Consider the following 26,619-nt stretch of genomic DNA (forward strand, 5'->3'; position numbering starts at 1 on the left):
GCCTTGGGGGTCAGACCCTGCCCAGCTCCACCACTTTCTAGCTGTGTCTTCTTGGGCGAGCCACTTAGCCATCTAAGCCTTGGTTTCCATATCTGTGCTGGGGGAGAGCAACAGTGCCCACCTCGTAGCGTTGCTGTGTGGATGAATTACGGCCTGCATATGGTAGACACTGATAAGTGCCACCCGTCCAATCTAGGGCTGGCTGGCTGTAAACCGGCTCACCTCTCAGAGGAAAGCTTGGGAGGACAGGAAAGGGTAGACAGCAGAGACAGATCAATCAACTCAATCATGGAGATCAATGACATGTGTGGTGACCAGAGTGCCCTCTGGTCTTAATCACTGACTCAGACAGAACAGTGCACGCCATGTGCTCAATGATACAGCCCTACATGCTCACATTCAGGTGATGAGCTCTGCTTCTGTTTGAATCTTCCCACTCTGCACTGGTGTCACTGGGGAGGTGACACCTACACTGTCTCCCCACTGCATGTCACCTGGTTTGGGTGAGGTCTGAGTCCGTTTGAATCTTATTTTTGTCTTCTAGGTTATTGGCATTCCCATCTAATTGAATACTAACTGCAAATGTTATTAATGTCTTCCCTGTTCCTTGCTATTTAACATCTGGGTCTCTGGGTATTGAGGTATGGAAAATGAGGCTATCAATCCTCAGATGTCAGGATTAGGGGGTGTGTGGGTGGCTGAACAAGTCTGGCACTTAGAGATGCTCATTAGCCCTTTATTCAAGGACATGGTGAGCCTTGGATTCTGGGAGGGGCTTGCAGGGGTGCTGACCAAGGTGGCCAACGATTTTAACCTCAGCGCATACAGGAACAAAGGAGATGGTGCAGGGTGAATCTCCCAGGCCAAGGGTTCATGCACTAGCAGACCAGCCTCGTGTGGGTGGGGTGGGACCCTTCCTCTTTGATTTCTGAAACCACTTCAGTTACTCCCAGGGTCCCTGCCTGCCTGTTGTTTACAAGGCTGACGCTGCCCGGCTCTCCTGATGACAACTTTAATACCACTCAGAAAGGATTAAGATCTTACTTAAACATACACACAAAGCTCCCTTGGGCACAGCTGTCAAGCTGAAGAGCTGAGGCGGCAAACCTTGTTAAAAAAAAAAAAAAAAAAAAAAAACAGCCGGCAATAAAGATGGAGACATCACGAGGGAGATCCTCATGTTCAGAGGCCTGGCTGGCAGACGCTTCCTGCAGAAATCCGTGCTCTCCCCAGCTAACTTCACCCACCTCACCTCCCACTGGGGAGGGGGCAGAAGGTGGAAGGCTCACTGGGAGTCACTCTGGCCACTATCCATGAAGGATGATCACTGGCCACACGTGTGCCCAGTCAGCTGGAGGCCCAGATGCCTTCAGATGGAGCCAGGGCTCACTGCCTCTTAGGTCAGACTCCCTGTCAGCAGTGGGTCAGGCAAGGGGACTGCGGTTGGTCTGGGTAGCAGCCAGCTCTCTTTTTGGGGACAGGTGCTACGTGGCCAGGGTGGTACCTGGCTCCACTCACCCCTTTGATTCCCCTGTGGGGATCTCACTGTGCCCTTGCAGTTTTCGGAGCACTGTTGTTCCATCTGTTGCCTCACTCACTCTGCCCTCCTGGCAACCCTACAGGCAGATCTCATTAGTTCCCTCTTAAAGCTTAACATGGCCAAAAGAGGTTAGGAAATTTCCCCAAGCTCAGAGAGCTACCACATGGTGGTGTGAGACCGAGAGTCGGTTGTCCAGCCTGTCCCAAATCCAGTGCTCTCCTCCCCCGTCCTGCCACACACCTCCCTCTATGGGCAGCAGTCCGCTCTCCAGCCTCATAGGGAGGTGGGTGTGCCTGGAGGACAGCCTGGTTAAGTCAGGAGCCTTGGAGATGAGGATCTTCTGTGTGTCCTGGAAACCTGGGGCTTGCCCCGCCCCACAGGGTCTCCCACCCCACCCTGGGGCAGTGTGCCTTTGTGGACACGGGGCCTACCTGCCTACCTGCCACAACACCGGCCACGTAGACAAGCCCAATTCGGGTGGCTCCATGCACCATCTCCAGGGGCACCCCCACCAGCAGCTGCAGCACCACATTGAGTCCCAGGTGTTCTATCCTGTGACAGAGAGACCACACTCACTCATTCATCTATTCATTCATTCATTCATTCATTCATTCAACAAACACCTGCATCCCCCAAGATGCCAGGGATCCAGCAATGAACAAGACCACCTCTGTCTGCGAGGAGCTCATGGTCTAGGGGAAGGAATGACAATTCAGACAGACCATCTTGGAAAGAGTGTTCCTTCCAGATGGGACAGGAACACATGTGCAAGGCCTGGGCGGTGACTGGCAGCATTTCACTTGGCACAGTGAGACAGACTAACCACAGTCAAGATCCAGCAACTAGGCTGGGCGCAGTGGCCCACACCTGTAAGCCCAACACTTTGAGAGGCCAGGGTGGGAGGACCACTTGAACCCAGGAGTTCAAGATCAGCCTAGGCAACATAGTGAGATCCCATCTCTAAAAAAAAAAAAAAAAGATCCAGCAACTCCATCAGTTAACACGTGAAAAACCAAGTCTCAGAGATAGTGACCAGCCACAGTTAGTGGCCACGCTGACACGACAGTTCAGGTCTCCAATCTGCCTGACCTGCTCCATTCACTGGGCCATGTGGTCATTCTGGCTCTCTTTGTTTTTTGTTTGTTTGTTTTTGTTTTGTTTTGTTTTTTGAGATGGAGTGTTGCTCTGTCAACTAGCCTGGAATGCAGTGGCATGATCTCAGCTCACTGCAACCTCTGCCTCCTGGGTTCAAGCGATTCTCCTGTCTCGGCCTCCCAAGTAGTTGGGATTACAGGCCACCATGCCCAGCTAATTTTTGTATTTTTAGTAGAGATGGGGTTTCACCATGTTAGGCAGGCTGGTCTTGAACTCCTGACCTCAAGTGATCCACTCGCCTCGGTCTCCCAAAGTTTTGGGATTACAGGCATGAGCCACTGCGCCTGGCCATGTTCTGGCTCTATTTGTAAGAGCTATGGATGTTAGCCGGGCGTGGTGGCTCATGCCTGTAATCCTAGCACTGCGGGAGGCCCAGACAGGTGGATCACCTGAGGTCAGGAGTTCGAGACCAGCCTGGCCAGCGTGGTGAAACCCTGTCTTTACTAAAAATATGAAAATTAGGCATGGTGGCAGGTGCCTGTACTCCCAGCTACTAGGGAAGCTGAGGCTGGCAGGTGCCTGTAATCCCAGCTACTCGGGAAGCTGAGGCAGGAGAATAGCTTGAACCTGGGAGGTGGAGGTTGCAGTGAGCCGAGATCGCACCATTGCACTCCAGCCTGGGCAAAAGAGCGAGATTCCTTCTCAAAAAATAAAATAAAATAAAATAAAATAAAAAAGAGCTACGGGTGTTTAAAGAAAAATATGTTCTCAAAACAAGTGCAGGCATTAAATATACATCTTATAACTTAATAATTCAAAGCTTTCCCTTAAAGTCTCATAAGAGAGGTTTCTCTTTACTGGTATAAGAAGAGACCTAGGCCAGGTGCGGTGGCTCAAGCCTGTAATCCCGGCACTTTGGGAGGCTGAGGTGGGCGGATCACAACGTCAGGAGTTCAAGACCAACCTGGCCAATATGGTGAAACCCTATCTCTACTAAAAATACAAAAATAAGCTGGGAGTGGTGGCATGCACCTGTAGTCCCAGCTACTCAGGGGGCTGAGGAAGGAGAATCGCTTGAACCCAGGAGGTGGTGGCTGCAGTGAGCCAAGATCGCACCACTGCACTCCAGCCTGGGTGACACAACGAGACTCCATCTCAAAAAAAAAAAAAAAAAAAAAAAAAAGAGACCTATTCTGCTCCAAAACCCTCAGGACTAGGATATGGGATCCCAGGTTTTCTGTTTTTTTTTCTTTTTTGTTTTTTTTTTGAGATGGAGTCTCTGTCATCCAGGCAGTCTCTCTCACACCATCCATGCGGTGGTGTGATCTCGGCTCGCTGCAAGCTCCGCCTCCTGGGTTCATGCCATTCTCCTGCCTCAGCCTCCCGAGTAGGTGGGACTACAGGCGCCTGCCACCAGGCCTGGCTAATTTTTTTTGTATTTTTCAGTAGAGATGGGGTTTCACCATGTTAGCCAGGATGGTCTTGATCTCCTGACCTCATGATCCGCCTGCCTTGGCCCCCCAAAGTGCTGGGATTACAGATGTGAGCCACCGCACCCGGCTGGACCCCAGGTTTTCTGACCCTGTGAACGCCTTCCTCCCTATACTACCTGTGACTACATCTTGCTGCTAAAATTGTGGGGCATCTAGCTGTGTGCATGTGACCAGAAAAGACTGTAACATGACTATTACTAAATCAATTGGGTGCTTCCAACTTTATACAGCACTTTAACACCCACTGTCTCATTTAAATTGAGCTGACATCCCCTGGGAAGCTCCTGGGACAGGGCTCAGATGCCCCCAGCTCACTGCTTTTGGCTCCAGGAGGCAGAGGATGGAGCAAGGAGGCTTTGGCTATTCTCCTTCCTCACCCTGAGGCACCAAGAGAGGTCAGGGGGCAGTCCTGGAAAGAAGGCAGACAGTCCCAACCCATGTGCAGCCACTGGCTTGGGATGCCTGGGCAGGGAAGCCCCCATGTCTGTTGTCACCCCTGGCTCATGAGTGGATGTGAGTGAAGCATGACAGCCATCCCGCTGCTCCTTAGCCCTGTAAGATCGAAGCCTGGGGCAAGCCAGACAAGGTAAGCAGCATGTACCAATGGTCCTCTTTGGCCTGAGCAGAGGCGTTCATTCAGGTCTCTTCACCCGAAAGCACCCTCCCCCGCAGGTGCAGCCAATTTGGGATTAGCTCTTGCACCTGCTTTAGAGGCTAAGGGGAAGGGAGGCTCATGGGACAACTCCCTCTTGGCCATTGTGGGTCTTTCTGCTGAGCAATGGGAATTATGGCGTCATTGGGGCCAGAGTGACCCCCTTCCCAGTTCCCACTCCAGGGCCAGGCACCCCCACGGTTTTCCCCAGGCTAACTGTGAGCTCCTTCACTTCTCTGGAGAGGCTACAGAAGAGAAGACACCACAGAGGCCTGGTGTCTGGGGTCTCTCCTCTCCCATCAAAGTGCTTCTACCATATAAAAGCCTCCAGACTGCTCTTCAAGGGATATGGACCTGGGTGGTCACCTGGCCAGCTGGTAGGCCCTTATCATGAAGTGGGAGGCACCAGTGAGAACCGATTGTGCTGCAGCCCCAAAACAGGCTACAGGGCTCTATAAACAGAAACTATAATTATCGTCAGAGTTCCTCAAGAAGACCCTCTCTATATATGGAGACCACACTGGGAGGCACTCACACACAGTTATGGACAATAAATCTGGTGGCTTGACATCCCTTTTTGCTCTAGTGGCCAAAGCAAAAGCTCTAGGAAGCCACTAGGAAGCACTAGAATAAATTTTCAAGCCACGTCTAGCAAGTACATAGAATCAAATGCTGTGTATGTGTGTGCTGTTCTCACTGCTGGCTTTTAGCATTTTCCTTCTTATATATTTTCCCCTTTCCCATTCACTCTCAATAATTTACTTGTATATTTTGGTATTAAATGAGTTTCAAGCAGCCATCCCAAATCCTATGTCCAAATAGATAAAAATAAACTAAAAACTATATTTCAATCCAGGCTATCTTGACCACTTATTTTTCTGTAGGGTCTTTTGACAGAGCAAAAGAAGACAGGTACTCACCCTGCATGCATGAAGATGTATGTCAGGTACCGCCAAACCTGTGCTCGCAGCTGTGGGTGGTAAACCAGGGAGTTCTTCAAGTAACGTGGATGAGTTACCTGCAGTACAAATTGACCTAGCGACACCCCATTGTAGAGGAAAAAGGCAACCTGGACAGAACAGAGAGAGTCTGTTACTAGGTGCACACTGCCCAGGAAACTTCCTGTTGTGCTGACTAGCACTGGGAGTCCCTACAGGAAGTTACCACCTTTCCTTCTCAGAGAAAGAGGGATACCCCACAGCCAGGGCCCAACTGAGTTTTTTTTTTTTTTTTTTTTTTGAGATGGAGTTTCGCTCTTGTTGTCCAGGCTGGAGTGCAATGGCACAATCTCGGTTCACGGCAACCTCCACCTCCTGGGTTCAAGCGATTCTCCTGCCTCAGCCTCCTGAGTAGCTGGGATTACAGGCATGTGCCACCACGCCTGGCTAATTTTGTATTTTTTAGTAGAGACTGGGTTTCTCCATGTTGGTCAAGCTGGTCTCGAACTCCTGACCTCAGGTGATCCACCCGCCTTGGCCTCCCAAAGTGCTACAATTACAGGCGTGAGCCACCGTGCCTGTCTCAGCTGAGCTTTTAACCACCCCTCACCCACTTCTGTTTGCTTATTTTGTGTCAAATGGCCGCAACATGGTCCTGGGGTCTCTTTGTCCACACTTCCTCCGTGCTAAGCAGAAAGGATTTGGAGGATTTTGAACTTTAATTCCAGTAATAACTCACACACCCACTTGGGAGATGACGAATTCCACATAGCTTGATTTCTTAAATAACTATAGTGAAATAAACATAAAATTTACCATCTTAATCAGTTTTTTGGGTTTTTTTTTTTTTTTGAGACAGGGTCTTGCTCTGTCGCCCAGGCTGGAGTGCAATGATAGTCTTGGCTCACTGCAACCTCCGCCTCCCGGGTTCAAGCGATTATCCTACCTCAGCCTCCCAAGTATCTGGGATTACAGGAGTGCACCACCACACCTGGCTGATTTTTGAATTTTTAGTAGAGATGGGGTTTCACCATGTTGGCTAGGCCAGTTTAGAACTCCTAACCTCATGTGACCTGCCCACCTCGGCCTCCCAAAGTGCTGGGATTACAGGCATGAGCCACTGCGCCCGGCCTTAATCAGTTCAGTGGCATTAAATGACATTTATGTTGCTGCGCTACCATCACTACTATCCATCCACAGAACTCTTCATTTGCAAAACTGAAACTCTGTACCCACCGAACAATGACGCCCTACCCCCTCCTCCCTCCAGCCCCTGGCAACCACCATTCTACTTTCTGTCTCCATGAATTTGACTACTCTAGCTACCTCATATAAGTGGAATCATACAGTATTTGTCTTTTTGTGTCTGGCTTATTTCACTTGGTATAATATTTTCAAGGTTCATCCATGTTGTGTAGCATGTGTCAGAATGATCCCCCTTTTTTTTGAGACAGGATCTCACTCTGTTGCCCTGGCTAGAGTGCAGTGGGGCAGTCTCAGCTTGCAACTTCTACCTCCTGGCTGGTCTTGAACTCCTGGGCTCAAGCGATCTTCCTGCCTCCTCAAGTGCTGAGATTATAGGCACGAGCCACTGCACCCAGCCTTCCCTTCCTTTTTTTTTTTTTTTTTTTTTTTTGAGATGGAGTCTCGCTCTGTCGCCCAGGCTGGAGTGCAGTGGCGTGATCTCAGCTCACCGCAACCTCTGCCTCCCGGGTTCAAGCAATTCTCCTGCCTCAGCCTCCCAAGTAGCTGGGATTAGACGTGTGCCACCATGCCCAGCTAATTTTTGTATTTTTAGTAGAGACAGCATTTCACCATGTTAACCAGGCTGTCTCGAACTCCCGACCTCAGGTGATCCACCTTCTTCAGCCTCCCAAAGTGCTGGTATTACCAGCGTGAGCCACCGCGCCTGCCCTCCACTATAAACACAGACCACATTTTGTTTCTCCATTCATCTACCGATGGACACTTGGGTTGCTTCTACCTTTTGACTATTGTGAATAATGCTATTATGAATATGGGTGTATCAATATCTCTTCCAGTCCCTTTCAATTCTTTTGGGATATATTCAGAAGTGGAATTGCTGGATCATATGGTAATTCTATGTTTAATTTTTTGAGGCAACGCCAGACTGTTTTCCATAGCAGCTGCACCATTTTACTTTCCCACCAACAGTGCACAAGGGCTCCAATTTCTCCACATTCTCACCAACATTCCACAGAAGTTGATTTTGCACACGTGACTGAAGCATACTTGTTTAATCTCTAAAAGGGTATTTAACTCTTTTTTTTTTCTGGGACTCCTTCTAAAATGTATCATTTATGTCCCTGTGTTCTTAATCAGGGCATATGCATAACTGTTTAAGAATATCTCAGGTATGGGCTGGGTACAGTGGCTCACGCCTGTAATCCCAGCACTTTGGGAGGCCGAGGCGGGCAGATCACAAGGTCAGGAGTTTGAGACCAGACTGAGCAATGTGGTGAAACCCCGTCTCTACTAAAAATATGAAAATTAGCCGGGCGTGGTGGCAGGCACCTGTAACCCCAGCTACTCAGGAGGCTGAGGCAGGAGAATTGCTTGAATCCAGCCAGCGGAGGTTGCAGTGAGCCAAGATTGCACCACGGCATTCCAGCCTGGGTGACAGAGGGAGACTCTGTCTAAAAAAAAAAAAAAAAAAAAAGGAATATCTCAGGTATTGATCTGGGCCATAAGAGTGATTTGTTTCTCCAGCAACCCCAGGAAGATGACATTTTTTGTTTGTTTTTGTTTTGAAATAAGAGTCTTGTTCTGTCACCCAGGCTGGAGTGCAGTGGCACAGTCTCGGCTCACCGCAACCTCTGCCTCCTGAGTTCAGGCAAGTCTTATGTCTCAGCCTCCTGAGTAGCTGGGATTACAGGCACCCACCATGATACACGACTAATTTTTGTATTTTTAGTAGAGACGGGGTTTTACCATGTTGCCCAGGCTGGTCTTGAAATCCTGACCTCAATGACCCACCCGCCTCGGCCTCCCAAGGTGCTGGAATTACAGGCGTGAGCCACTGTGCCCGGCCAGGATAGTGTTTTTGTTCATACACTCAAGGTCCTAAATTCTTTTTTTTTTCTTTTTTGAGACGGAGTCTTGCTCTGTCGCCCAGGCTGGAGTGCAGTGGCATGATCTTGGCTCACTGCAACCTCCGCCTCCCGGGTTCAAGCAATTCTCCTGCCTCAGCCTCCCCAGTAGCTGGGATTACAGGCACCCACCACCATGCCTGGCTAATTTTTATATTTTTAGTAGAGACAGGGTTTCACCATGTTGGCCAGGCTGGTCTTAAATTCCTAACCTCAAGTGATCCGCCCACCTCGGCCTTTGAAAGTGCTGGGATTACAGGTGTGAGCCACCACGTCCGGCCAATCCCCCAAATTCTTGTATTTCTTTTCCTTTTTTTTTTTTTTTCTTGAGACAGGGTCTCGCTCTGTCACTCAGGCTGGAGTGATGTGGCATGGACACAGCTCACTACAGCCTTGACCTCCTGGGCTGAAGCGATCCTCTTGCCACAGCCTCCCACGTAGCTAGGACCACAGGCATGTACCACCATGCCTGGCTAATTTTTTGATATTTTGTAGAGACAGTCTCACTTTTTTGTCCAGACTCGTCTTGAATTCCTGGGCTCAAGAGATCCTCCCACCCTGACCTCCCAAAGTGCTGGCATTACAGGTGTGAACCACTGCACTCAGCCAATTCTTTTATTTCTTTAAGATTCAGGTCTGCTTTAAACTTTTCTTTTGTCACTTCCTTCACTGCCAGGCTGTCGGCTACTGTTTCTTATTGCTTGCTGGTAGTGGACCCCTTTGTTGCTTTACACCATGTCCCTCCTATTTTCTATTCATTATGAAATCCGAAAGCCAGGTTACCAGAACTGTATAGAAGACAAAAGCCTTGGGCATTGTAGCCCCGGGGCTTCGAGATCGTTATTTCAGCTATTTGATCACTTCCCAGTTTCTTCTAGATTGGTGGTTCGGGTTTACATAGCTGAGGTTCATCTGAACCAATCTGGACACAAAATTGCTCCTCTTGATCAACCTGGGCAAACTGAATTCTCTGGCCCTCAGTTTCTTTATCTGGAAATGGGTACCGATACCTAGACTTCCAGAGTGGCCAGGAGGTTTAAAAGTGATAAACTATACACAAAGAGCCAGCCCCCTGCCCGGCACACACTTAGAGAAGGAAGCTATAATTAGTGTTGGGTTAAAATCTTCTGGGCTCAGCCTGGGAATGGCTTAGGCCCCTGGTAGCTGTATTCTCCTGGGCTCTCTGAGGAGCCGTTCTGTCCACCTAATACCATGAGGGTGGCCTGGCAGCAAATCCTGCTTCCAAGGCATCTCGTTATTATTGGGCCTCAAATAGAAGTTAATAAATAGACCAGCACAGTAAGCGCTTGAAGAACGAGTCCAAGAATATCTCAGAAAAATCGCAACTTCAACATGTACTTGGATGAAGCCATAACAACAAACAGGGGAATGCTGGCCTGCAGACCAGATATTCTGACTTAGAAAAAAAGAAGGATGCCGCGAAGCTTAACGATCCTGCCGTTTGATTAGGCAGGAACTTTACAAGAACATATGCAGAGGCGGTAATTAGGCCCGTGGCTTTGGAAGAGAAACAGCGGAGATCATAAAATCCCAAAGTGAAGCCAAGCATCCATTCAGGAGCTGCAGCTGGGGTGGGCTGCACAGGTTCTTGAGTGGAGGAGCCAAAAGAATTGAGTTTTATCACACACGGGCACCAACACAGCAAGGGGTACCTTTGGATTCTGTTGCATAAGCAGTAGAATTTAGCATAACAATAGGCACAGAGGATTCCCTAAGGGGAGAATGTTCTTTAAAAATGTTAAGCCCATATTTACCTGTTCACACTCCCTCCCAGATGTGTTTGTGTGATGCTTTTGTGTTCAGAAAGCACCAGTAGCCATTCTCTCACTTTAAATAAAGGTGTCCTGGGAGAGGGAAGGCAGGTCTGGTTATTTCTGATTTTCAGGCGGGAAAAAGGAGCAAATGACTGGTCCACATTACCCACCTAGGGAGGAACTAAATAAACTGGTTTTAATGAGTTAGCCTGGCTAGATCTCCCAAGTCAATGAACTTATGACATCGTTTTTGTTGCTGTTGTTTTGGGGTGGGTGGGGGGTAGTGGTCCTACGGGGATTTGGCTGCAGTAAGTATTGTTTGAAGTAATAATCTTTGGAATATCTCTTTGCAGTCCAGGGTTACAACACTGGTATGCACCGCAACAGAGTCTGATTCGCAATACAACTATTATTTGATCCTCAACCATTGCCCTTCGATGGAAAAGAAATGTCCCTCTTCCCTCATGATCTGTGTCATCCTCTTGGCTCCTCTCCCCATACCCGCCACTCCCCAAGGCAGAGCAACCCCTCCCCACCCTTGTCCTTGCCTCCAGCAGCGTGACTGTGATCATGAACCAGGGTGGGGGGCAGCAGGTGTAGCTGTCATAGTACCACTTGCGGTCAATTTCCCGGGGCAGGGTCTCATAGGCCACATGGCGGATAAGTCGCTGCGAGAGGCTCAGCCCCTTCTCCTCCAGCAGGGCCTTGCTGCTTAGCCTGCGGTTGCCCTGCAGGATGGCTTGGCGGAAGCTGTTGGAACGCTTGTTGCTCATCTGTGCAGGAAATGGAGTGGGGAGAGGGTCAGAGCTGGGGCCCAGCGGAGCTCCCCACCCACTTCCCAGCCAGCATGTTCCTTGCACCAGGCCTGACCCCGCATTTCCCTTTCTCCTATAATAGTTAATAAGAAGCAACATTCACCAAGGTCTTGTTAGGTGTCAGGGGTTATTATTCTCAGCCCTTCACGTCTTTTGGCTCATTTGATGATCACCAGTCTTCCCGTTAGATAAGGACTATTAACATCCCCATTCTATTGGATTAGGAAACTGAGACACAGAGAGCTTTAGGAATCCATCAAGTTCGCACTCAGTAAGGCTCCAGAGCCCGTATTTGTGTTCACTATACCTTCCTTCATCTACTCACTCATCATCCATCCATCACAATTTACTGAGCAACTACTAAGTGTCAGGCTCATTACCAGGCACAGGGAGGGATACGGTGGTGCTCAAGACAGATTAGTAACCAGCAATCACAGTTCAGAGTGATGGTTGCTGTGGGAGCACACAAGAGGGAGCCCAATCCAGTCCCAGGGAGGTCAGAGGTCCAGGAAGGCTTCCTGGAGGAGGTGAAGTCTGAGTGAGAATCAAAGGATGAGCAGGAGGTAGCACCCTCAGACACGCTAGCTTGGGAAGAGGCAGGCAGCCCTTGGTTAGATGGGTTTGCAGAGAGGCACCCAGAGCCAAAACCCAAGCTGTGCCTGGGGAAGGTCACCACTCCCGAGGGCCTTCACAGGACCTGGAATGCCCAGCAAGCCCAAGGACTGGCTGCAGAGCTCCACCTGGGGACCAGCTCTATCCTCAGCGGCCTGAAGCTTCTCTGACACATACTGGGTAGAGCTCTGGCAGCCTCACCCAGTGGTCAGCCTGACTCGGAGACCAGAGGTGGCCTTGCTGACTCCTGGCCTCCCAAGGCCTCCGTTACCTCCCACCTGCCTTCCACGGCCAACTGTAGACCCTTCTTATGGGGAGAAGTCCTAGAGATATGGCTCTCCCAAGCCCACACCTCAGCTGTCCCTATGTTTGCTGGTGTGGGGATTATCAGTGTATTCCTGGGACTCTAGGCCCAGCAGTAGACATCAGGCTAAACCCGAAGGCAGGAGCCCAGTGGGCTGGTGAGGTGAACCAGGCCAGACCACGGCACAGGGGTTGTAGGCCCTGTCAGCGGGCAGATGGCTGGGGAGGATCTAGGTTCAGACCAGGCCAGGTGGTGTGAACTTCCATCTATAGAGTCCCCCCACCTCACATTCCTGAGCTCTGTTGTCTCATAGTCAAAATCTAGCTTAAAGCTCGCCCCCTCCAGCAGGCCATCCCAGATGAACCTTTTCCAACCATTCTCTATCCCCATTCTCTCCATGCCTACAAAGCTTGGACCTAGTTCTTCTCAATGGCCCAGGAGCTCTGTAAATGTAGGCCAGGGTTAGGCGCCTGGTGCACATTGTGAGCCCAAGACAGGATCATGATGTCAGATTATTTTGTGGCCACTGTCACCTGTCTCTCTCCCAGTCCCTGAGGATGCACCTGCACAGGGGTGTGCACAGCACCCGTGGTGGGAGCTGGCTCAGCAGGAATACACACTCACCATCCACCTGCATCCCTCACATGCCCAGTGCTGTGCTGGGCACAGTCCATGACCATGGTCCCAGGCCACATGGAGCTTACAAGGGGAGACAGAAGTGTAAAAACAGTAAAAAAGGGTGCCATCATAGTTATTTGGCACCCCGTATTATTCCGACATTACAAATATGGGGACTGAAGCTTGGAGAGGGTGAGTAGTTTCCCCAGGTACTCATACTTAGTAAACCACAGAGTCAGGATTCAAATACAGATCTGCCTGACTCCACAGTCCATGCTAGCCCATACGGAGCTGTTGTGCCAATCAGATAAAGGAGCCTCTTCTTCTGGATGGGTGCACCCATGCCAGGCCTTGGTGGGCAAAGTCCGGGCCAGATTTCAGTCTCCATCATCTCTCAGCTAGGCACCATTGTACAGTATACAACCTGCACACTCATACACGACTACCCGGGTTGCTCAGCTGTAATGCAGTGTGGCGGTCTGTACTACGAGAGAGGCCTGGGCAAGGCACTGTGGGAGCTCTGAAAAAGGCTGACTCACTCTGCCTGGATTGAGCAGATAAAGGCTCACAAAGGATGCAGAGGAGTTTACCTGGTGGAAGAACATTAAGACACATCAAAAATATTCAAATACTTTTTTTGATCCTTGCAACAACCCTAAAGAGAGGATCCTTTGGATCTATTCTACAAATGGGAAAAGGCAGGCTCAGAGGCTCTTTCCCAGTGAGTGGCAGAGGCAGAGCCAGACCAGGACCCGGGTTTGCTAGGCTCCAGGTCCTCAGCTCTCTGCCCTACTCAGAGCTTCCCCTCTGGTGAGTCCCTTTGTCTGCTCTCCAGGGCAGCCCTGCTCATACAGATCCAGTGCAGAATTTGAACAGAGAAATCTCAGAAATCCCAGCAGTAACAAGTAACTTGCTGTCCTGAGCTCACACAGAGGCTCCATTGAGCCCTGGCTGGAGAGAAGCCACTCCTGGGCCCCACGTGCCCTAAGACCTAGCAGGGCATCTTGCAGCAAACACACAGGTGCTGGGGCTGTGGCTGTGGATGAGCCTGGGCAGGCTCAAACCTTTGGCCTGGTCTTTGGTGGCACTGCTGGGTTCCAAGTCACAGGACTCACCCTCACTGCCTATCCTATGAATCCTCACTGTCCCCCTCCCCTGCTCAGCTCAGCTCTGTCCCTTGCCCTCCAGGAGGTCTGCTCCCTGGGTCCACTCTGAACAGCAGTCGATTCCTCCACTCCTAAAAACCCCACAGCAGCTCCTTGCAATCACACCAACCCTTGGACCAAGGCTGGACCTCAGCCAAGAGGCTGTTGAAACATCTCCCCTGCCTGGGCATCTGCATCAGAGCACTCATGTGGCACAATGACAGGGTCCAGTGGTGGTGGCTCCCCCATCACTGGTGCCTTTGAATTTAGGAGTCTGGGGCGCTTCACACAAGTCATTTCACTCTCGCTCCCTCCATGGGTGACATGAAGAGAGGTGACCAGCTCCATCTCACCAATAGGGAAACCCAGCAAAAACTTTGGGTCTTATTTTCAACCTGCTTGTTCACCCCGCTTTTCTACTGATGTCACCTGCATCCCATGGTGGGTGAAATACTGCCTGCTTAACCCCACTGAACCCCAGTCCACAGCAGCCCCTGAAATAGCGCAGCACTAACCCTCAGTGAGGGGAAGTCTCTGCTCCGAGATAACAGACCGCTGGGCAGGATCCATGGGCCTCTCTTCTCCGCCTCTTTGGCAGCCCAGAGCATCGGCTGAGCAGACCTGCTGAGCTCTGGCTCTACCACATGCTGCACTGACCCTCCCGGCCCCCACTCCCCAGCCCCTTCTCCTACCACCAATACCCTACCTACTCGCAGCCCTTCATTTTGGTGGAACTGACCCCACTCTCAGCTACAGGAGTGGGGCAATGATTGATTTAATGCAATCTACCCATCCTACTGACCCAATCTAGGCCAATGGGAGGGAGAAAATACCAGGCCTTGTGCAAGAGCTACACCAAGAAGGATTTCTCTCTCTCTCCTCTCTCTCCCCTCCCCTCCTCTTCTCTCTCCCCTTCCCTCCATCCCTCCCTCCCTCTCTCTCTCCCTCCCTCCCTTCTGCAAGGTACAGCCTGAGGGTATGAGGGCTGGAACAGCTGCAGCCACTTTGCTGCCACAATAGGAGGGTCTGAAATTGCCAGGTGCTGCCTTGAGGATGGGCTGACACTGCGGAGGGCAGAGCCTAGAGACAAAGAGAAGATGAGTCCTTGGTGGCACCCTTTCACCTCAGAAGCCTGGACTTTTTCAGTGCTGCAGGCCAACAGATCCTTTGAATTGCCTAAATCCTTTAAATGTGTGGAAGCCACAACCCTCAAACAGGTCCCCCCCAGTACCAAGGGCCCCAGAGCACTCACTAGGCTGACAAAATCCTGGTAGCCGATCTGCCCATCCGCGTGGCTGTCGGCAAGAGCCAGGAGGACCTCCCTTTTGTGCGGGTCCAGCTTGGAGCTGTGGCTCTCCAGAAGACTCCGGAACTTGCCTGTGCTAATGTAGCCTGTGTTCCCAGGGTCAAACTGAGGGAAAAGCAGACAGCAGCAGGGTCAGCAGGGCACCACCTCCTCTTCACACTGATGTGGGTGCCCTGATCTCCACCACTATTCACTGGCTTTAGTCCCCAGCCCCTGGCAGAGGCTCAGTCAGTGTCTGGGAGGTTTCCAAGGACCCCCGTGGGAAACATCTAAATAGGAATGACAATCACTTAAAGTCCTAGAGGACCTGCAGACCTTCAGGATCACCCAATCCAACCATCTCGCGTGGATAAGGAAACTGAGGCTCAGAGAGGTTAAACCGCCTCCTCTCACCATGGAGAGGGAAGTGCGAATGAAAAGGCAATGAGTGCAGGAAGATGAGAAACTTCTGGGGCCTGGGACGGGTGAGAGGACAGCAGGAGAAGGACATTTCAGCTGCGACTGGCAAAGGGAAAGGGGACTGGGCCAGAGGGACCCCAGGGGGGATGCCAGAGGGCCCTGGGGAGCAAGAAGCACTGCCTTGCAAGTCCTTCTGCCCCTGGCCGCCCTCCCATGGCCCCTCCCACACACCCAGGCGGGGAGGATTGGTGGAGCTCCCCAGAGACACTCTGCTCTGTGGTTTTTGTTTTGTTTGGGGGGTGTTTGTGCGCGCGCATGAGTAGGAGTGCGCGTCTGTGTGTTTTACACCGTGCTCTTTCATCGTTTGCAGCTTTGCACCACGTGGGTCCCTCTGCCTGGGATTCCCTTTCTTCCTCCGTCTCCCTGGAAGACTCCGACTCACCCTTCCTGACTACTCAGATATGCCCTTCTCTTGGAAGGCTCACCTCAGCCATGGCCTGTTCTCACGGAACCCTCTGTTCTGTCCAGACCTCTGGGCCTCCAGCCCACACTGATGTCTGTCTGCTTTTGCCTCCTCCTTGGACCGCGGCGCCTCGCGGGTCGGTATCACAACTTATCCCCGGTACTTAGCACAGAGCCTGGCATTATCAGCACTCAATCAAGATTTGTTGGATGAATAACTAGTGGGTGTTCAGATGAACAGACAGGCACTGATTTTCCATGAAAAGCCTCATCAGTTCAGTTAGAAAAGGCAGGATCGGGCCAGGCGCAGTGGCTCAAGCCTGTAATCCCAGCACTTTGGGAGGCCAAGGCGGGCGGATCACAAGGTCAGGAGATCGAGACCATCCTGGCTAACACGGTGAAACCCTGTCTCTACTAAAAATACAAAAAAGTAGCCAGGCGTGGTGGTGTGCGCCTGTAGTCCCAGCTACTCGGGAGGCTGAGGCAGGAGAGTATGGCGTGAACCTGGGAGGCGGAGCTTGCAGTGAGCCGAGATCACGCCACTGCACTCCAGCCTGGGCAACAGAGCGAGACTCCATCTCAAAAAAAAAAAAAAAAAAAGAAGAAGAAAAGGCAGGATCTTAGTCACCTCTCCCAGAGAAGACCTTATCATTTCTATCCCTTTCCTCACGGAGCCCACCCAATGCCCACGGCAACACTTTTAACACCAAGCATCTCCTGGACGCCAGGAGCTTTCTTGTTCAGAAGGTGCTTCCCTACATAAGACTCCACTGCATCCTGGAGATGCAGCTGTGAGTTGTTTAAAAGGCAAACAGACATTGAGGATGTATGTGTGTGCATGACGAGGGAGTCCGGAATACCAAACCCACGTTTTCGCCTTTTCTAGATGGTCAATGAAGGCTATTTTAGGAAAGTGGATTCTGTGTGTAGCATTTCTGAGAAAATCAAAGAGCAACAGTCAGGAGTCCCAGTCATGGGCTATTTCAATTCTCCACAGAAGGCCGGGCGCGGTGGCTCATGCCTGTAATCCCAACACTTTGGGAGGCCGAGGCGGGTGGATCACGAGGTCAGGAGATCAAGATCATCCTGGCTAACACGGTGAAACCCCGTCTGTAATAAAAATACAAAAAATTAGCCGGGCGTGGTTGCAGGCGCCTGTAGTCCCAGCTACTTGGGAGGCTGAGGCAGAAGAATGGCCTGAACCTGGGAGGCGGAGCTTGCAGTGAGCCGAGATCGTGCCACTACACTCCAGCCTGGGCTACAGAGTGAGACTCTGTCTCAAAAAAGAAAAAAAAAAATCTCCACAGAATTGAACAAGAAAGGACATCTCCAATGAGGTCTATTGTTTTTTGTTTTAGACAGGATCTCACTCTTGTCACCCAGGCTGGGGTGAAGTGGTGCCATCATAGCTCACTGAAGCCTCGACCTCCTGGGCTCGGCAATCCTCTCACCTCAGCCTCTCAAGTAGCTGGGACCACAGTTGTGTGCCACCACAACCAGCTAATTTTTAAATTTTTTGTAGTGATGGGCTCTCACTACGTTGCCCAGGCTGGTCTCGAACTCCTGGGCTTAAGTGATCCTCCTGCCTCAGCTTCCCAAAGTACTGGGATTACAGGCATGAGCTACCATGCCTGGCCCCGAGGCATATTTTTAAATCTGTATATCTCCCACCTTCAAGCCAAAATGCCAGGTTTCATGGATGACATCTGTTTGGTTCACAACACCAAGTATTTCAGGAAACTCACCTACTTGTTGCTCAGTAAAGATCTTGAAGAATAAAAACACCTAATATTTTCTGAGTGTTTTCATGGAGCCAAATACTGTTTAAGCACCTTATGCATATAATGTCTTTGACTCCTACACAACTTTATGTAGCAGATCCTATCCATGTCCCCATATTACAGACGAGGAAATAGAGGCACAGAAGAGTTAGCACGGGGAGGTGAAGTGATTTGCCCGGCAAGCGGCAGAGCCAGGATTGCACCTCCAGACAGCTGAGCACTCCTCTAAGCCATGGCCAGGTGCCACTGACCTCCAGCTCCAGGGACTGCTCTGATGCCCAGGAACAAAATTTAAGGACCAAAGAGGTGAGTGCGGGCCCAGGAGAGGAAGGGGCTCCGTGAGTCTCACAGCCCTACCATAGGCAGAGATTTTTAAATCCGGAAACAGCCCCGGACAGCAACAGCTCTGACCTCCTCCATTGCTCAGCTAAGGAAATGGACCCTGGAGAGGGAATGTGGCAACCACAGCCAGGGAGGGTCTGTTTCTTTGGTGCCTGGGACCCCTCCCATCTCTACAAGCCACCTGTGCCAACCCCTACTCCATCACAGGGTCTCACTAGCCTGGCCCTCCTGTTCTGGGTGGGTAGATAGGGGGTGGGGTGCGGGCTGAGAAGGAGCAGGTGGAGTCCTGGGAAGCCCCCCAGCGGGGGCTGCAGGAGGGCCATTGGTCTGCGGCACAGCTTGTGCAGTCTCTCCTGCCTCGGCCTGGAGAAGGGAGCCCAATGACTTTGCGTGCCCTGGGAGCAAGCACCAATCCCCTCCTAGGGGCTGCCTCCCAGGCTGGGGAGGGCCGTGGGGTGGGGGTGCGGTGGGGGTGCTGGGATCAGGCTCCAGACAAAGAGCCACCTGCTCTCCCCCTCAATCTCCCCCTCCAGTGCTCCCTGCTGTTGTCCTAGTGACATGGCTGCCCTGTGGCTCCTCAAGCCTCCACCCTCACCAGGGCCTGCCTGCCCTGCCCCAAGCATAGTAACAGGCTCCAGACAGCAGAGAACAAGCTGGAATCAGGCCGAGCCTCGGTTCTCTGCCAAAACTCTACCTTTCATGGCAGGGCCAGACAGGCCAGACAATGGGGGGCGGGGTCACCGCTACCCTAATAATGAGGCCTTGGGGATGCCCGGAGGATGGAGGACGGCTGGGGCAGGGGGAGGGAGAGGCAGCAATGGGCCGGCTGCCTGGGCTCCATGAATGCACAGGACACCTTTCAACCCCCACCCCCACCCCCAGGAAGATGAAAGCAAGGGCAGGTGCTGACATTGGGTATGGGGCATGGGGGAGAGAGAAAGGGAGGCAAAGGGAGAAAGAGACAGAGAGAGCCAGAGAGAGCATGAGTGCACAGAAAGCAGGAGAGAGGTGCATCCCATTGCCCCAGAAGGAAGCTGGGAGTTTCTAACAGAGGCTGCACCCCTCACTCAGGGGTAGCAAGGAACAAGGCAAACCTCATGCTTGTCTCCACCACTAACCAGGGTTTGTGTCATTTACAGCAAACTCCCGAGCCACAACTACCTCATCTACAAAGTGGGCGACCTTCCTCTCGCAGGGCAGCAGCTCACCAGGGCCTGGGCTTGGAGGCCAGACCAGCTTCCCTTGCAGCGAAGCTGGGAGCATCCTACTGTGATGGGGGTGTGGCTGACCCTCTCTGGGCACATATCCTACCCTTCCTCCTCCTTCACAGCCTGCTTAAGGAGGACTGGGATCATTAGGCAGATCCAAACTGTGGTTTGGAGCTTTCGGGAAAACAAGCCCCATCAATGCAATTTCCTTGTTAATACCGTGCCACTGGTCCTGAAGCTCCCCTCCCCCAGGCACTGTGCCCCAGATTCACCCACTTTGGTAGTGAGGTGCTCCTGATGGGGTCTGGGCTGGGTGGGATTGAGGCGGCCTGACCGGGGCTGCTCTGGGGCTGGTCGGGGCAGCCGTTAGAATGTGGGCTGTGAATGGGCCGTAGTGGCCCAGCAGGGAGCCAGGAGCCTGGGAGCGTCCTGGAAGCTGCCTCCTGAATAGGGCTCAGTGCCTTGGAGGGAGGGGCGGCCAAGTCCACATTTAGCCTGAGCGGAAGACACAGAGGAGCTGGCCCGCCCACCTGCCTCGGCCTTTAATCGCACCAGCACCCAGCGTCCGACCCTAATCCTCTAGGTCACAGCTCGCCTCAGCCTGAGGCCTCCCACACGGTCTGCCTTCTCCTATCCTCTATGCTGCACCCATTCCTGGGGCGCTCAGCCCATCTAGGTGGGGGAACTGACCCACCAGATTCTCTCTTTGTATTGCTGCCATCTGGGGCTCCTTCCCCAGTCTGGGGCAAGGGGAGGAAGAGAGTTCCAGAAAGAGGCTCCACTCGCAGCTGTTGTGCCATCTTGGGTAGTTCATTCAACCACCCTGCCTCAGTTTCTCCATCAATCAAGCAGAAACTCTTCTCAGGGAGCTATAAGGGCCACCCACCCCGTGCACATAAGCGTGCCATACGGAAATGGGGGGTAGAAAATGAGAAATCCACAACCCATGCAGCCCACAAGGGCAGCCAATCTTCTATTTGGAATCTTTGCACAGTCAAGGGGCTACGGGACATTCGGGATCACAGCAGGCAATTCCACATGGAGTGAGGAAGGGCTGGGGTCATTTGGGTCTGTGCTGTCAGAGGGGCCTGGCAACACTGGGGAGAGGGACAGCAGGTCAGGTAATCAGAAATCACGGAGCAGGAGGGAAACTCAGTGGTTTTCAAACTACGCTGCAGAGTTCTAGGGGCTATGGGGCCTCCAAGGCCCAGAGGTGCTGGAGAGGGCACTGAGGAGCAGCCCCCAGCCCTCCTCAGGCAGGGCAGCTCCATTCGGAGCTAGTTTATGTGCTGGCCTTCTGCATACTATCCTGGTGAACAGCAACACGATAAGGGCTGATATGTGTGGAAAGTTTGCTATGTATCAGGCACCCCTCGACTGAAACCTCAGGCCACCACACACCCTGGTTTTTCTGTGTTAGTCCTGGCATATACCTGTTGTCCAAGCATAATAATTATTATTGTTCTTGTTTAAGAAACAACAGGATCTTGCTCTGTTGCCCAGGCTGGGGTGTAGTGATGTGATTGTAGAATTCATAACCTTGAATTCTTGGGATCAAGCAATCTTCCTGTGTTTGCTTCCTGAGTAGCTGGGACCACAGGTATGTGCTACCATACCTGGCTAATTTTTAAATTTTTTTGTAGAGACAGGGTCTTGCTATGTTGCCCAGGCTGGTCTTGAACTCCTGGCCTCAAGCAATCCTCCCACTTTGGCCTCGTAAAGTGCTGGGATTATAGGCGTGAGCCACCCTGCCCAGCCTTGAGTGTGATTTACAGTAGCTCCTTTACTCTCAAAGTGTCCTAACTTGGTCACTTTGAGAGTGGTCCCCCCTATTTAAATCTCACAGCAACCCTAAGAGGTACACACTATTGTGAGCTCCATTTTACAGGAGAGGAAACCGAGGCACCAAGAGCTGGGTTGCCCAAGTGTGAATGGCTGGTAATAGGTGCAGATGGATTCATATCCAGGCAGAGGGGTGAGAGCCTGCACTCTCTCCCATCACTAGAGTGCTGTGGCTAAAGAGAGTTTGAGAGACCCTCATCCAATCCTCTTATGTGTCCACCTAACACATATTCACTAAGGATCAACTGTGGCCCAGGCATCCCACTCGTTTTATGGGGAAACAGGTGCATAGGGCAAAAGGAACAAAATAAACTAGTCCAGGTCAGAGAGTGAGTTCGCGGTCAAGACAGAAATAGTTCAGGATTCCTCCACTGTGCTGGCTGGTCCCATCTTGCCCTCCCTTGTTTTTCTCTGTCTTGTTCGGTTGAATGAAACATAGCCCCTGAGTTTATTTTTATTTTTATTTTTTTGAGATGGAGTCTCACTCTATCGCCAGGCTGGAATGCAGTGGTGCGATCTTGGCTCACTGCAAGCTCCACCTCCCAGGTTCAAGCAATTTTCCTGCCTCAGCCTCCCGAGTAGCTGGGACTACAGCACCCACCACCACACCCGGCTAATTTTTGGTATTTTTAGTAGAGATGGGGTTTCACCATGTTGGCCAGGCTAGTCTCAAACTCCTGACCTCAAGTGATCTGCCTGCCTCAGCCTCCCAAAGTGCTGGGATTACAGGTGTGAGCCACCACACCCAGCTGATTTTTAAGGGTTTCCCAATGTGTGTTCTGTGGAATACCAGGTACCTGATGGTACCTGAAATAAGGGTTCTGTGGTCCTACAAGTGGAAAAACCTCTTGGAGGGTCATAACACACCATATCAAGGACTCTGCAAGGTTTTAGGCTGGAGAAACCTGTCTGATTTTGTTCAGCCCAGCATTCTTCAAACTCATTTGACCTTTGGTCGTAGTATTTTTTCACAGTAACACTTGATGGAACACTCTTTGGGAACAAGGTATGAGTCCACAGCAGTCACGTTTCCCTTTGGTGAACCTAGCCCCTTTGCCGCTGGTTCAGAACCAGAGCCTTTCACTTCCGCCCCATGAGTAGCATAGGCTCTCCAAGCAGCTGACACTTTGCTGGAGTCTTCCAGCAATGCTAGAAGTCTGTGGGCTCCAGGCCCAGCCTGAGGGTTGACTGGGGACACCAGGCCTCAGAAGAGGCTGAGGAGTCCGTGACTGGCCTAATGGGGCCACTGAGCCGAGCTCTCAGGGAGCAAACCCCGCTGGAGCTGGGATTTGCCTGCTCAGCACCCAGGACAGCAGCACTGCTTCTCCCCTCCCAGCTGCAGGCCCATGAGCCAGGCCAAGGCTTCAGAATTTGCCCAGCAACAGGGAAGCATGAGAGAGAGAAGGGCATACCTCTGTCTTCTTGTGTCTATGATGTATGTGTGATTTTCACCAGCTGCATTTTCAGGACAAACACACGTCTGGTCTCTGCCTCCAAGGCTTGAATTCTCTCTCCCAGGAGGACCCTCTCTCTGTCCATGCTCTAGACAGGCCCTGGACCTCAGTGAGGGATGTGAGTACTTTCAAGGACCTCAAAGACAGTACCCAGGGCCAAGGAACCAGCTGCCACTGGGGTAAAGACCTCTTGAGTCAGGAAGGTGGAGACCTGGGATCTAGAGCAGGTTCCCATCCGGATCCCCATTGTCTTCTCCCATGTACACACACCAAGGCAGAATGAGCCCTGGGAAATGAGCACAGGCACGTGTGCTAGGGCTGGAGTCCGGTGCTAGGGCTGCAGTACTGTGCTAGGGCTGGAGTAAGGTGCTAGGGCCGCAGTACTGTGCTAGGGCTGGAGTAAGGTGCTAGGGCCGCAGTACTGTGCTAGGGCTGGAGTAAGGTGCTAGGGCCGCAGTACTGTGCTAGGGCTGGAGTAAGGTGCTAGGGCTGGAGTACTGTGCTAGGGCTGGAGTAAGGTGCTAGGGCCGCAGTACTGTGCTAGGGCTGGAGTAAGGTGTTAGGGCTGCAGTACTGTGCTAGGGCTGGAGTAAGGTGCCAGGGCTGGAGTACGGTGCTAGGGCTGGAGTCCGGTGCTAGGGCTGGAGTACTGTGCTAGGGCTGGAGTAAGGTGCTAGGGCTGGAGTACTGTGCTAGGGCTGGAGTAAGGTGCTAGGGCCGCAGTACTGTGCTAGGGCTGGAGTAAGGTGTTAGGGCTGCAGTACTGTGCTAGGGCTGGAGTAAGGTGCTAGGGCCGCAGTACTGTGCTAGGGCTGGGATAAGGTGCCAGGGCTGGAGTACGGTGCTAGGGCTGGAGTCCGGTGCTAGGGCCGCAGTACTGTGCTAGGGCCGGAGTGAGGTGCTAGGGCTGGAGTACTGTGCTAGGGCTGGAGTACGGTGCAGGCAGCTGTCTGGTGAAGGTTACCATGGCTCAACTGCTGGCCCCCTGCCTCATTACTCGTCTTCTGAGCAGAGCAGAATTAACGAGGCTGCCCAGGGGTCTGTGGTTCAGCAGAGCTCTCCCCACCCAACGGCCAGAGCCCAAAAGGGAACTCTGGCCCATTCATGGATATTTACAGCCCCGTAAATTAGGTCCAGGCTGCAGCTGCCAAGGTCAGCAGGGAGGTTAGGGGAGTAGGAGCTTTCTCTCCCAGTTCTGCTTTCTTGCAAATGAGGATGCTAATTCACCCATAGAGAAAACCACCTCACACCCTTCCCCTGACCTTTTTCCCCTGACTCTTTAAAATACTGACTTTCACAATTTTTTTTGTTTTTTTGTTCTCATGCCAACCCTAGAGTAAGTCTGGTTTGTCCCATAGAGAAAACCACCTCATACCCTTCCCCTGACCTTTTCCCCTGACTCTTTAAAATACTGACTTTCACATTTTTTTTGTTTTTTTATTCTCATGCCAACCCTAGAGTAAGTCTGGTTCGTCCCACTGAACAGATACAAAAATTGAGGTACTCAGAGACATGCCCCCTGCCTGAGGCACTCTGGAAGGGGTGGACCCAGGCAGTCTGGCCTGCTTCAAGCTGGGGCTGGGAGGGGGTTTTCAGAGACCTCAAGCCTCTGTGGGAAGGAGAGAGACCAGATGGAGGCATGAGGGGCCCTTGTGACCCCTACTCCCCTGGGATCTGGCCAGGCCAGGCCCCTGACAGCTGGAGAAGCCTCCACGATTCTGGGATTCCCAGTTTTATTATTTCTGCTCCCTCAGCTGCCACCATAGAGGGGTGGGGGAGGCAGCTCAGCCCTCTCATGGTGCTTCTCCCAAAAGCCCCAAGCAGCCTCCTGAGCATCCCCCTTGCCCAAAGTCGAACAGCCGAATCCTAGGATGGGGGCAGCCAGGCTGATTAGGGAGAGACAGGCATCCTGGCCTGAACTCAGGCTGAGCCCTTGACAATCGGCATGCTTCCAGAAAACCACCCAGCTCTCCCAACATCTGGGAAGTGAGGGGAAGAAACGACCTCACACCTTCCCTGGAACGCATGCAGCTGGGGATGGGTGGGGTGGGCAGCATGGGTTGGGGGACTGCCTCCTCCACTGGGCCTATTCCTTCCCGCCCCTGGGGGACTCCTGCAGCCCCTTCTCCTCCTTCGGACCTCCTCACAAGGCCTCCCAGGCACACAGACGGATCCCTTCCCATTCCAGAATGGCCCCTGCCTTTGGGAGGCCACTGAGGGGGCTGCCAGGGGCTGTGACTCAGAGGCCCTTGGGTACCCAGGAGGAACAGATGTAACATCCATGCTGACTCATCCGGCCCAGCCTGACGCGCCGCCTAGGGACTGAAGCCGAGTCATGGCCATGAAGCCCAGGAGTCTCAAGGGAACTGCAGGCAGGGAGTGGGGAGTGAATGTCAGCAGGGAGGGATCTGACATCGCCCCATCTCTCCCCTTCAGCCTAAACCGCTGGCCGCCGCTGCTTCTCCTGGCAGCCACCAAAGGGTCTCTCTGGTCCCCCAGAGGAGAGAGAGCCAACAGATCCAGGGAGAAGGAGGGGAGCAAGATGCAGAGCGGGTGCATGGCAGGCAGGATAAAGGGCTGGAAGAATAAAGGGTGCTCAGCTGCTCCTGCATCTCCTGGCCCATTTCAGGAGCTACCCAGAAGCCTTGTGGGGACACACACACATGCATGCGTGCACACACACATGCACACTCATGCACACACACACATGCATGCATACACACACATGCACACTCATGCACACATAAACACACGCGACTGCCGCAGAAGGTCCTCACTGCTGTCTTTGGGCAAGCTCCGCCCCCTCAAACCTCACTTTCCCTTTTTATTTTAAATAGAGAAGGGGTTTTGTTATGTTGACCAGGCTGGTCTTGAACTCCTGGCCTCAAGCAAACCATCCTCCCCTCTCAACCTCCCAAAGTGGTGGGATTACAGGTGTGAGCTACTGCACCTAGCCAGTTTCCTCTTTTGAGGTGCAGCACCACACACCTCACAGGGCTGCTGAGAGATCAAAATGAGACAACAAATTTATAAGCACGCAGTTAGACATTCAATGTTTGCTCCCTCGAAGAATATTTACTGACTCAAATATACTGATTTCAACCTGTACCTTGCTTCACAAAAGCCTGGGGAATGGTGATGGGGGCTACCTCTAGTTGTTCACAGCTTAAGCCACACACGGACTGGTTTCTCTAGCACAAGACAATGGCCCCAGTGTCACGATAGACCACTAAGTAAAGCTCCAGCAGGAATTGCCAGATCAGAACACCAGACAGAGGAGTGCTAGCCCTGTCTACCTGATGGCCAGACGCCTCGTCTCACCCTTCACCCTCTGCCATGCACAACACTCCCCAGGCAGCCTTTGTCCAAAACCTTCTCTCCTTTCTCTCTGGAAAGTTCAGGGGAAATGTGATTTTTCAGCTTCTCCCCTAAAGCAGGCAGCCTGATATGGTGGAAGGAACCCCAACTGGGGCTCTGAACACTTCGATTCAAGACCGAGGTCTGGCCAGGCACGGTGGCTCACGCCTGCAATCCCAGCACTTTGGGAGGCTGAGGCAGGCAGATTGCTTGAGGCCAGGAGTTCAAGACCACCCTGGCCAACATGGTGAAACCCTGTCTCTACTAAAAATACAAAAATTAGCCAGGTGTGATTGCACATGCCTGTAATCCCAGCTACTTCGGAGCCTGAAGCAGGAGAATGACTTGAACCTGGAAGACAGAGGTTGCAG

General features: G+C 52.2%; 1 protein-coding gene and 1 long non-coding RNA gene across 7 annotated transcripts in view; one reads left to right on the top strand and one right to left on the bottom strand.

Moving 5' to 3' along the window:
* Positions 1 to 26,619, bottom strand: part of RHBDL3 (rhomboid like 3) — a 59,490-nt gene that overhangs the window by 24,888 nt on the left and 7,983 nt on the right. For 3 of the 6 annotated variants that reach the window (XM_016932028.4, XM_016932027.4, XM_054670056.2), the window contains 4 exons: positions 15,350 to 15,508; positions 11,152 to 11,376; positions 5,701 to 5,849; positions 1,980 to 2,092 (listed from right to left, as the gene is read on the bottom strand). In XM_016932028.4, coding sequence (XP_016787517.1) covers positions 1,980 to 2,092; positions 5,701 to 5,849; positions 11,152 to 11,376; positions 15,350 to 15,508 — 646 coding nt within the window. Of the gene's footprint in view, positions 1 to 1,979; positions 2,093 to 5,700; positions 5,850 to 11,151; positions 11,377 to 11,798; positions 11,873 to 15,349; positions 15,509 to 26,619 lie in introns of those variants that run through there. The other 3 variants (XM_016932030.4, XM_016932029.4, XM_063798731.1) reach the window with 2 other exon arrangements.
* Positions 19,185 to 19,811, top strand: LOC107969201 (uncharacterized). The gene is made up of 2 exons (XR_001710868.4): positions 19,185 to 19,289; positions 19,527 to 19,811. It is a non-coding gene; the product is annotated as an uncharacterized LOC107969201 (long non-coding RNA).

Source organism: Pan troglodytes, chromosome 19 (assembly GCF_028858775.2).
Source record: "Pan troglodytes isolate AG18354 chromosome 19, NHGRI_mPanTro3-v2.0_pri, whole genome shotgun sequence".
NCBI lineage: Eukaryota > Metazoa > Chordata > Mammalia > Primates > Hominidae > Pan > Pan troglodytes.